General features: G+C 41.2%; 1 protein-coding gene across 1 annotated transcript; it reads left to right on the forward strand.

Moving 5' to 3' along the window:
• Nucleotides 1–8,967: 8,967 nt before the first annotated feature.
• LOC102973212 (T-complex protein 1 subunit delta-like) lies at nt 8,968–10,984 on the forward strand. The gene is given in 2 exon segments (XM_055079658.1): nt 8,968–9,577; nt 9,579–10,984. Coding segments are annotated over 2 exon segments (1,620 nt in total). The 5' UTR covers nt 8,968–9,184; the 3' UTR covers nt 10,806–10,984.
• Nucleotides 10,985–12,883: the final 1,899 nt, after the last annotated feature.

Consider the following 12,883-nt stretch of genomic DNA (forward strand, 5'->3'; position numbering starts at 1 on the left):
AATTGTATTCAAATAGTTTAACTTAGGTTTTAGGTTACCTGTGACATGTGCAAGGTTAAAAAAAAAAAAAATGAGAGTAGGAAAAAATGTTAAAATTCAGTGTATCAGAATTAAGGTTTTTATTTTTAAGATAACATTTTAATAATAGGTAATATGAGACACATAGTAATTTTAAAGATGACTAATCAGCTATAAAAGATAGTTAACAGGTGATTACAAAGCACCAAGGAAATGAAAAATAAAACACACAATGAGTGCAGTCCATGATGAACATAAACCTTTTACTTAAGCCATTATAACTTCTCTCCTCATTGTATATCTCATTCTCACTTTAAAAGGGTGTTTTCATTTTCAAGTGTCAAAACAGTGAGTATTGATCCTGAGAAGTCCATTATTTACAGAAGACATATTTCGGTCTACTAGTTGTCGTATGTATAAAGTAACTGTTGAATTTTGATGATGGCCTGTCAGTGTTCTTTTTTCAAAACAAGTGCATTCCTGGCAGAAATTTTCTTCTTAATCTCTCTTTCATTTGATGTTTATTTATATTTTATTCCTTAAACCCAGACCATTTCTGAAAGGATTTGAACATGGAGAAATGTTTCACAAAATCATAGCAGTAATTTTACAAATGTTAGTTGGTAAATTTGTATGATGAAAATGAATTGTTGGCTACGTAAGGAAGGATGGGTATATTAGGGTTCTCCAGAGAAACAGAACCAATAGGATATATTTTATATAGATATATAAATAAGGAATTGGCTCACATGATTATGGAAGCTGGCAAGTCTAAAATCTGCAGATCCAATGTCCATTTTGAGTCCAAAGACCTGTAGCTGCTGTAGAACCAGGGACCAGTTCAAAGACTCCCAGGCAGGAAAATGCTCTCTTGAAGGGGGAAGGGGAGGTAGTGAGGTTTTCATTTGATTGAGTGAGGCCCACCCACATTACGGAGGCCAATCTGCTTTACTCAGTTTACTGATTTAAATGTTTATCTCATTCAGAAACACCCTCACAACTTATATATATTACCAAATGTAAAATAGATAGCTAGTGGGAAGCAGCCACATAGCGCAGGGAGATCAGCTCAGTGCTTTGTGACCACCTAGAGGGGTGGGATAGGGAGGGTGGGAGGGAGACGCAAGAGGAAGGAGATATGGGGATATATGTATATGTATAGCTGATTCACTTTGCTATAACGCAGAAACTAACACACCATTGTAAAGCAATTATACTCCAATAAAGATGTTAAAAAAAAAAAACCACCCTCACAGAAACAGAATAATGCTTGTTCAAATATCTGGGTACCGTGTGGTGCAGTCAAGTTGACCCATAAAATTAGCCATCACAATGGGAAAGAAAGCCTTGCCTGGACCTTGACTGAGGATTTACTTGGATGCCCTTAGAATGGGAAGGCCTGGGAGTACACTACAGTCCATACTCAGCTGATGGGTTAATAGGAATGTCTTATATGAAGGAGAGAGCAAATTATGTCTTGTGTCTTATTAGTATAGAGGAACCAAAAATTGTTGAGCTTTATGTGTAGGTGAGTGATTGCAGCTCTGTTTTCTAACAGCAGACCTTGGTTCCTTCTGAGAGCTATGAGGGAAGGATCTCTCTCCTTGGCTTATCGATGGCTATCTTCTCCCTGTGCCTTTTCCCATCATCTTCCTGCTATATGTGTCTGTGTCCAAATCTCCCCTTTTTGTAAGGACATCAGTCATATTGGATTAGGGTCGGCTATAGGCTGAATGTTTGTGCCTCTCCAAGATTCATATGTTGGAACCTAATTCCCAACGTGATAGTGTTTGGAGGTGGGGCCTTTGGACAGTAATTAGATCTTGAAGGTGGAGCCCTCATAAATGGGATTAGTGCCCTTATAAAAGAGACCCCAGAGAGCTCCCTCACCCTTTCTACCATATAAGGAAGCAGTGAGAACATGGCCATTTATGAACTGAAAAATAGGTCCTCACCAGATGGAATCTCCTGGCACCTTGATCTTGGACTTCCCAGAACCAAGAGAAATAAATGTTTATTGTATAGGCTACGCGGTCTCTGGTAATTTTTTTTTGGCCACGCCGTGTGGCATGTGGGATCTTAGCTCCCCAGCCAGGGATCGAACCCATGCCACCTGCATTGGAAGCATGGAGTCCTAACCACTGGACCACCAGGGAAGTCCCTCTGGTATTTTTATTATACCAGCCAACACTGATTAAGATAGGATCATCCTGATTTTCTCATTTTAACTTGATTACCTTTGTAAAGACCTTGTCTCCAAATAAAGTCACATTGTGAGGTACTGGGCAATAGGACGTAAGCATAGGAATTGGGGGGGGGTACACAATTCAATGCATAACAGGAAGCTTTTCAGCTTTCCCACTCTACCTTTCTCAGCTGCTTGCTCCTCACTTCACATTGGGAGTAGCCAGCATAAACTCTAGAACTAATGCAAAGCAACTACCTAAGCCATTCTGCAATTTGTGTAATTTTTCCTTTTTATGGTCATTTCACTTCAACTTTATTGTATTTGAAGCAATGCTAAGCAGCTCCTGCATTTTAAAAGGGCTCTCAAGAGGAGAAAACCCCTTTTCTTTGAAAAATCTGTTTATCTTGTTCTCAATGAAAAGAAGTATTTCTAAGTAAGTTTTGATATATGAGGCCCAAATTTAACTTGACATTATACATCACCAATCTCAGGAAGGTCTGTCCTGTTATATTATGTTTTTGAACATATAAAATGTGTTCCAGTAACGCATTTGTCAGAAATAATACAGGAGACATAGAATTTTATTCACAGACATTAGGAAATATGAATGAAAATAATAGCATATATTTAAAAAAACAATAAAAATCTTGAGGTAGAGAAAAGGCTTAAGACTGGCTGAAAGAAAAGTGGTCAGACTTGTGTTCAGAAAGGGCAGGAGACCTTCTGGGTAGATGGATTCCCAATACAGGAAGAAGCCTGGTCAAGTAAGCTACATTATACTTCCCCTCTCAGTAGCTCTTGGGACTAGGTTTCTGTCGGCCAGTAAGAGAACAATTGTATTCTACTTTTGAGGGGAAATTGTACCAGTTAGTAGAGGTTTCAGTTTAGTAAAGTATCTCAGATTGCACGCAGCAGACATTAACTGGTTAACTTCAGGAAAGAAAGGGAAAGTTCATGGAATGAGAAGGGACGAAACCATGGGGACAACTCCGGGGACATCAACAGCAGGAGTGCTTAGATTGTGTCTCCAGGATCTTCCCATAGTGCAGTGCAGCTCCAATGACAGTCTGTGCCCCTATGGTCCACCTTTGAAATTCCTGGGAACAAGAATCTGACTGACTCTGCTTGGGTCAGATGGTCCAATAAGCTCTGGCTTAGACATGTATATGGGGGGAGGTGGTGTGATGCATTGTCCCATAGACATGCCACTTCACCCCACTCCAGGTATAAGGGCTGTTCCTGGAGAACAGTGGATGGCTGGTACCCTAGGAGGTCTCCTTCAGGTATTAAAAAATATAACAAGATCATTAAAGATCACCACACTTTGAGGGTGGAGGTAAAATGACTAAGAAAAAACTTATGATGGACACTTTGCATTTGAGCCAGGAAAAGTCTCTTTAGTTATTGAACTCTAAACCTGTCAGTTACTTCAACTCTGCAAAATAGACAAAAACAGGGATGTTTCTCGGAAAAATGAAACGTGGTGACCAGCACAGAAAGTGAGTCTGAGTATTGAAAGTGGAAAATGCAAGGATGTAGTTCAAGTGATCAAAAGTAGTTGAGGCCAAGGAGACTTTGAGGATCAAGGATATGCTCTATATCTTAGTGTGATGGTGGTTACAAGACTGTATATAGTTACCAAAACTCATTAAACTGTATACTTAACATAGGTGAATTTTATTGTGTGTAAATCATACAATAACGCTAGAAAATAAAACAGGCCAGTTCCTGGGAGAGGCTGCCTGGATGCTGAAGGAGAATATAGACAGAACCCCTCACTTGTAGGAGGCTAGAGCCAACTTATCTGCCACCAAGTGACTGAGCTTCAGCAGATAACAAAGCAGAAACAGAACTTGGGCTCAGGAAAAGCTTCAAGTGGCCTGAGAAAATTCAACAAAATTAGCATCGGAGAGCCTGAAACCAAGGACAGGCATCCTTACAGCCAAATAATTTTTAATCCTATCTTAACATTTGTATCTTTCATGAAGCATTTCACATGTGCCATTTCACTTTCATCAGCACAAAAACCTGCAAAGTTAGCAAAATTATTTTTTCTATATGCCACAGACAAACTGAACAGTAGGGCTGGTGTCAGAATGTGTGCCAGGTATGGATTTATTTCCTCTTGGCCCCAGATTCACTGTCAAGTTCCAGAGGGAAGATTTTCTCACAAGTTCTGCCAGCACAGCACCACAGCAACTTCTGCCACTGTCTTTTCCATCCTCTCCAACGAGGTCTGGATCTCAGAAAGGAGGAAATTCCTTAGATGCTCTATCTCAGCACCCAAGGAAGCAAAGAGAACTCTTCAAGAGTGCAATATAAGAGCAGCCACTGTTCCTGCATCTAAAACACAGCATCCAAGGCAGACCCCATGCCACTACAACATTGCCCAAGATGTGGGGGCCGGTGGCACCTGGGAAGCTGCTGGCTGCTGGGTGCTGATGGCCTCTGCCGACTCCTGTCACACGCACTATTGGGTATTAACGGGAAACTTGGAAACGTAGCTTACTCAGCAAAGTCTCCTTCTACACATGAATCTGCAGGACAGCAGTTGTTCTAACTGGCTGCCACTCCAGTGACTTTGGGATGTGTTGATCCCTGCGCACCTGTATGCGCACATAGAAAGACCCTTAATCCCCTTTAGAACTTGCTTCTGACTAAATCCTTACTTCCGACAAGTAGGATGAACACCTTGTTTTAAATCAGATTGTCTTTTCTATCTCCCTAGGGTAGCATGTATTATTTTATCCCCAAGAGACTAGATACAGCTTGTTCAAGGCTGTCAGGAAATTTGAAGTCATTCATCTTAGTCTCAGGTCATCTCGTTTAGGCCCTGGGCTGTAGGCAGGAAAATTACATGGGACTCTTGAGGCTTGGGTAAGTGCCTAGAAGGGCCATCATCCTAGGTGAAGCTGCCATCTGAGAAAACTGCTGAGAGTATGAGCTCTAAAGACTCTGCTCTTAAATCCTCTAATATGAGAATGTCAAGAGTTCAGAATTTATTTTCCAGATCAGCAAAGTTATATTTAGAAACAAAGATTCTCTGGCTTTTTCCTGGAAATTTCTTTAAAGATAAATGCACCACCTATGAGGTATTCTTACCCCCAAATTGAATGTGAGTTGGAAATCTACTGCCAGTTTAAGGAAATACTGGGGACAGAAATGTGGTAAGCACCGTGGGGATGCCATCAGCAAAATCCAAAGTATAGGAAATGCTACAGGACAAATAACCTGGTTTCTTAAACAACTAAATGGCAAGATGAGAAGGAAAAAAAAAAGAAAGCAGAAGGAAGGATTTGTAGAGTACAAAGAGACATAATAACAGGTGCAATATATGGATCTTGTGTGGAATAACCAAATGTAAAAAAAAATGAAATAATAAGGGAAATCTGAACGCTGACTGGATATTTTATGATGTTAAGATATTACGTGTAATAACGGTATTATGGTTTTTACTGTAATGGCTTTATCTGTAAATAGTGTTTACATATTGGATATTTTCTTTGAAATAATCATTGTGGGAAGGAAGGGTAAAGGTATAAGTTAGGCTTTCTAACATGGGCACCATTGACACTTGGAGCCAGATAACTCTTTGTTGTGGAGGGCTGCCCTGTACATTGTATGCTGTTTAGCAGCATCCCTGGCCTCTACCCACTAGCTGCCGGGAGCACTGCCCAGTTGTGATGATCAAAAATGTCAACAGACGTTGACAGATATCCCCTGTGGGGCAAAATCACCCCCAGTGGAGAGTCTTTGGGGTAAATAAGACAAGACTGGCCTAGTGTTGATAACTGTTGAAGTCAGTGTATATGAATACATGAGGATTCGTTATTCTGTTTCCTCTACTCATATATGTTTGAAACTTTCAATAATACATCTTTTAAAAATATTAACTTAAAACGGGTGAAGAGATAGAAATACTGCAAAGTGTTTGAGCATAAAAACCTTGGCAACCACAAATATTTGCACCAATTAATTTTTGGAGACAAAAGACAAATGACAAGCTGAGAGAAAATAGATGCAATGTATTTCACAGGTAAAGGGCTAATTTCTCTAATTTACAGAGTTCTAAAACATTGAAAGAGAAAAAAGACACCAACTCGATAGAAAAATGGGCAAAAAGACAGGAACAGTCAATTCCCAGAAAAAGATATACAAATGGTCCTTGAATATATGAAACAATACTCAACTCTACTCATAAGAAGCTATATGCAAAGTAAAACACTGAGAAACCATTTCTCAACTATCAGATTAGCAAATATTCGAAAACTTGACAACATCCTTGAGGTAGGCAGAATTCTAAAATGCCCCCCACCATGATGTTTGACCTCTGGAGTTATAACCTTGAATAGGTTATGTTATATAGCAAAGACAATTTTATGAATGTATTTAAGGTCCCAAATGAGTTGTCTTTAAATTAATCAAAAGGGGAATGATCCTGGAGCCCTGACTTAACCAGTAGGATGCCCTTCAGCAGAAGGCTCAGACCTTTCTTGAAGGTGGAGACATTCTCCTACTGTCCTTTAAGAAGCAAGCCACCATGAGTTTTATAGCCTCAAAGAAATGAATTCTACCAACAACCTGAATGAGCTTGGAGCCAGATTCTTCCCCAGCAGAGCCCTCAGATGAGAACACAGCCTGGCCAACACCTCCTTTAATGCTGTGTAAGACCCTGAGCACAGGGTCCAGTTAAGCTGTGCTCAGATTCTTGACACAAAAACTATAAGATAATAAATATGTTTTATTTTAAGCCACTAAGATTGTAGCCATTAAAAAAAAAAGACTGTAGCTGTTTGCTACACAGCAGCAGAAAACTGGTAGAACATTCTATATGTGAGGCTTGGTGAAAACAAGCACTCTCATACATGGCTAATGGGGGTGCAAAATGATAAAAGCCCTATGGAATTTGGTAATATGCAACAATGCATTTCTACAGTGTCTATATATGCATTGACTTTATATATATATATATATAAATTTATTTTATTTATTTATTTTTGGTTATGTTGGGTCTTCGTTGCTGCGCACAGGCTTTCTCTAGTTGCGGTGAGCAGGGGCTACTCTTCATTGCAGTGCATGGGCTTCTCATTGCAGTGGCTTCTCTTGTTGCAGAGCACGGGCTCTAGGCACATGGGCTTCAGTAGTTGTGGCACGCAGGCTCAGTAGTTGTGGCTTGTGGGCTCTAGAGCAGAGGCTCAATAGTTGTGGCGCACAGGCTTAGTTTCTCTGTGGCATGTGGGATCTTCCCGGACCAGGGCTCAAACCCGTGTCCCCTGCATTGGCAGGAGGATTCTCAACCACTGCGCCTCCAAGGAAGCCCTGCATTGACTTTTGACTTAGCAGTTGCACTTCTGGGAATTTACTCTGAAGATATACCGCTATACATTTATAACAACATGTGCTCACGGCTTTTCACTATAGCATTATTTATAATATCTATAATATATTATAGATAATATCTATATTTATAATATCTATATTTATAATATCTATAATACCTAAGTGTTGGAAACAACCTAATTGCACATCCATGGGAAACAGGTTGAATAATTATGGTTTCTCTACACAGTGTAGTACTATGAAACCATAATAAAAGAATTAGGGAGCTTTTTGAGATGGAGAATTCCTAGAATATATCATTAAATGAAAAGAGTAGAGTAAGAGAGTATATATAGCATTCTACCTTTAGTAAAGAAAGAAATAAGAATATAGGTGTGTGTGTATTTGCTTATTTTTTATTGAAAAAGAAACACAGAAAAGCTAAGTAAGAAACTGATGAAAATAGAAAGTCATTATTTAGGAGAGGGGAACAGGATGGGAGTGAGTCTTTTGAGTGTATATAAAATTTTTGAACTCTGTAAATGTTTTACAAATGCAAAAAAATTAAATCAAAAACTATTATTGATGTGGATGTGGCAGTATATAGTGGGAAATGTACCAGTATCTGCAATCTATTTTGAAATGTTTCCAAAATATAAGATACACGGATGGATACAGAGCTGTTTAGATGAATGTGATAAAGTAAATATACTAAAATGTTAATGGTAAATTTAGGCAGTGGGTATACAAGTGTTCACTTTAATTTTTTTTCTGCTGCTCTCTATGTTTGAAAATTTTATAGTAAAATGTTGGAAAAAATTAAATAAAAATGAACGCACAAAAGCAAACCCTAAACTAATTCTAATTGTGCATCAAATTGCTAATGTAACCACATAGAGAAAAGAATTAATTCAAGTACGTTTTGAACATAGTTCTCCCTACACTCTTAGTGGGATGTATTCAAAGGATAAAAGAGGGGCTTCCCTGGTGGCGCAGTGGTTGCGCGTCCGCCTGCCGATATAGGGGAACCGGGTTCGCGCCCCGGTCCGGGAGGATCCCACATGCCGCGGAGCGGCTGGGCCCGTGAGCCATGGCTGCCGATCCTGCGCGTCCGGAGCCTGTGCTCCGCAACGGGAGAGGCCACTACAGAGGGAGGCCCGCATACCACAAAAAAAAAAAAAAAAAAAAATTTCAAAGAAAACTTGAACTTTGCTTATTAGGAATCTATGTTGACTTCATGATAAGCAGTCAGTCAGATCTCCCAAGTTAAAGTAAATACCAGGACAACAGAATTCTTCCTGAAATAGCTTGCTTAGGTTCAGTTTCAGAATGTTAATAACCTTATTCACAAATAATTTACCAAACAGTATTCATGGCATATAGTTCCAGGAAGAATTTTTTTTTACTACCCACTAGGTGGCAGTGCTCTCTAATCTAATTAAAAGCAGAACTTGAATTGGAAAGACTCATTCATCTAGCAATCTATGTGCTACATTGATTTTCTCACCTATCGAGCAAACTAGATTTTCATTAATATCTATGCAAAGTAATGTTCTTCAGAATTTTAACAACAACAAAAAATAGATCCGAGTCCCGAGCCAGCCGGAATCCGCGTCCATCCGTCCTTCCAGAGCTCACGCGGACCTGTCCAAGCTTGCCATGCCGGAGAACGTAGCCCCCAGGAGCGGGCCGCCCGCCGGGATTGCCGGCGGCCGCGGCAAGAGCGCCTATCAGGACCGCGATAAGCCGGCCCAGATCCGCTTCAGCAACATCTCCGCGGCCAAAGCCGTTGCTGATGCTATTAGAACAAGCCTTGGACCGAAAGGAATGGATAAAATGATTCAAGATGGAAAAGGTGATGTGACCATTACAACTGATGGTGCGACCGTTCTGAAACAAATGCAGGTGTTACATCCAGCAGCCAGAATGCTGGTGGAGCTATCTAAGGCTCAGGATATAGAAGCGGGAGATGGCACGACATCAGTGGTCATTATTGCTGGCTCTCTCTTAGATTCCTGGACCAAGCTTCTTCAGAAAGGGATTCATCCCACCAATCATTTCTGAGTCGTTCCAGAAGGCTTTGGAAAAGGGTATTGAAATCTTGACTGACATGTCTCGACCTGTGGAACTGAGTGACAGAGAAACTTGGTTAAATAGTGCAGCCACTTCATTGAACTCAAAGGTTGTCTCTCAGTGTCCAAGTCTCCTTTCTCCAATGACTGTAAATGCAGTGATGAAAGTGATTGACCCAGCCACAGCTACTAGCGTAGATCTCAGAGATGTGAAAATAGTTAAGAAACTTGGTGGGACAATTGATGACTGTGAGTTGGTGGAAGGTCTAGTTCTTACTCAAAAGGTGGCAAATTCTGGCATAACCAGCGTTGAAAAGGCTAAGATTGGGCTTATTCAGTTCTGCTTATCTGCTCCCAAAACAGATATGGACAATCAATTAGTAGTTTCTGACTATGTCCAGATGGACCGAGTGCTTCTAGAGGAGAGAGCCTATGTTCTAAATTTAGTGAAGCAAATTAAGAAAACAGGATGTAATGTTCTTCTAATACAGAAGTCTATTCTAAGAGATGCTCTTAGTGATCTTGCATTACATTTCCTGAACAAAATGAAGATTATGGTGATTAAGGACATTGAAAGAGAAGACATTGAATTCATTTGTAAGACTATTGGAACCAAACCAGTTGCTCATGTTGACCAGTTCACTGCTGACATGCTGGGATCGGCTGAGTTAGCTGAGGAGGTCAGCTTAAATGGTTCTGGCAAACTGATCAAGATTACAGGCTGTGCAAGCCCTGGAAAAACAGTTACAGTCGTTGTTCGTGGTTCTAACAAATTGGTGATTGAAGAAGCTGAGCGTTCCATTCATGATGCCCTATGTGTTATTCGCTGTTTAGTGAAGAAGGGGGCTCTTATTGCAGGAGGTGGTGCTCCAGAAATAGAGTTGGCCCGGCTGTTAACTGAATACTCATGAACATTGAGTGGTATGGAATCCTACTGCGTTCATGCTTTTGCAGATGCTCTGGAGGTCATTCCATCTACACTAGCTGAAAATGCTGGCCTGAATCCCATTTCTACAGTAACAGAACTAAGAAACAGGCATGCCCAAGGAGAAAAAACTACAGGCATTAATGTCGGAAAGGGTGGTATTTCCAACATGCTGGAGGAACTGGCTGTCTAGCCTCTGTTGGTTTCAGTCAGTGCACTGACTCTAGCAACTGAAACTGCCCGGAGCATTCTGAAAAGTGATGATGTGGTAAACAGTCGGTAACATGGATAACACTGGCTGACTGACACCATCATGGCCACTAATAGTGCAGCTGGAGTGGAAGAGCACCTTGGCATTCCTTGTTGTTTGGAAGATTGTTTCCTTTATGAATTCCTGGGCCTGGTCTTCCAGCTGGCATTTGCTTCAAATTGTATTGACACGGTTTGATGAAAACATTAAAAATACGGTTTCAAAGGGCAGATTAAAAAAAAAAAGGATCCTCTTTCCCCATACATGGGCTATATTAAATCAAATTCAGAATCACTGGATTGGTGGGGACTTCCAGAAGTCTGCTAGTCCCTTTACCTACCTTCAAACAGAATAACCTTCTGACTCATTATCTTTTCTCTGCCTGGGAAATAGGACAATTCTCAAAGTTCTGTTCCAACATTTAGCATCAAGTCAAGTGGTTCCTTTATTTCTTCATTCATTCTTCATAAGGCAAACAATTTCTGAGCAATTACCATAGGCCAGGTATTTTGCTAGGTGTTGGGGATAGGATGGTGCCCGCAGACACAGTCTGTTGCCCTCAATGATATTATTATCAATTGCCCTGGCAGTTGGCCTTCCTGAAAAAGTGGAAAAGTTGGTGTGGCTCCTAGTAACATGGCTTACTCTGCTCTTTTCAGCTCAAGCAGAGGAAAGATCTTACAAACTATAAGAAATGGAGGCCAGTGGGGAAGAACAGATTAGTAAATAATTACAAGGCAACACGAGAAATGCAAGGGAGTAAGTAGAGGGTGCTGTGAAGCCCACAGGAGGGGGAAGGAGCCCAGCCAGGCTTAGGAGTAATCAGGAAAAGCTTCCCAGGTGAAGGGGCGTCCTAAATTGACTTGTGAAGGATAAGTAGACACTAGATAGGGAGGGGGCAGATGGAATGGGAGAGGGGAAGGGCCATCCAGGTTGCAAAAGTTGGAGGGGGAGGAATAGCATCTTATTCAAATCTGTATCCCCAGTGCCCAACGCAATGCCTAGCACACAGTAGTAGACTTTTGTTAAACATAACTGTCACTCTGATGCTGTCATACAGTGTGACTTTGGACAGTTCTGCCACTTCTTCGAGCCCAGGTGTCCTCACTCTGAAGGTGAATAAGATCACTTGAGGAGATTGTGGAGAGGGAGATAAGAGGGCTCAAGACCTAAGCCTGAGGACCTCAGATACTTAAGAGACAGGCGGAGAAAAAAGAGTTACCGAGGAAGGCTGGGAATCAGCAACGTCAGAGGCAGGAGAAACCAGGCGAGCGTGGTATCTCGGAGGCGAGCATTTAAGAACTTAGCATTGATCAACTGTCAGAAGTCAAGTAATTTAAGAAATAGTCAAACGTGACCATTAATTTATTGATAAGAAGTTGCCATTAGACTTGGTAAGAGAAGATTCAGTGGCCTGGTGGGTTCAGCGGCCACACTGCAGTGGGTTGAGGCTAGAGTAGCAGGTGAACCTGTGGAGCCAGCAAGTACAGAAAACTCAAGAAATCCGGCAGTGAAGGGAAGATCCAGATAGGAAAACGACTGAACATTTAAACCATGTTTAAATGCTGCTGCAAAGGAGACAGGGAAAGGTCACAGGTAGTGGGGGAGAGGCAGATGAGACTGGGGCAAGGGTGGCATCTGGGAAGGTGGGAAAGCACAGGAGGTAAAGCCTTGTGGACTGGAAGAGGGTCACCCAGAGGTGTACTGAGCTTATTAGACACCCAGAGTGGACCTTCTTCTTATTTTATGAGACTTTGCCTTTTTAGAGCAGTTTTAGATTCACAACAAAATTGAGCGGAAGGTACAGAGATTTCCCGTATAATCCTCCCTGCCCCAGACACATGTATAGCCTCCCCCATGATCAACAGCCCCACCAGAGTGGTGCATTTGTTACAATTCATGCGCCTTCTCTGACACATCTTTATCGGCCAAAGGCCATAGTCCCTTAGGGTTCACTCTTGCTGGAGTACATTCTATGGGTTTGGACAAATGTACAATGACATGTAGACATCTTTATATCGTAGGGAGTATCTTCACTGCCCTAAAAGTCTTCTTTGCTCCACCTATTTATCCCTCTCTCCCCCACAATGCCTGGCAACCCCTGATCCTTT

Source organism: Physeter macrocephalus, chromosome 18 (assembly GCF_002837175.3).
Source record: "Physeter macrocephalus isolate SW-GA chromosome 18, ASM283717v5, whole genome shotgun sequence".
Classification (NCBI taxonomy): domain Eukaryota; kingdom Metazoa; phylum Chordata; class Mammalia; order Artiodactyla; family Physeteridae; genus Physeter; species Physeter macrocephalus.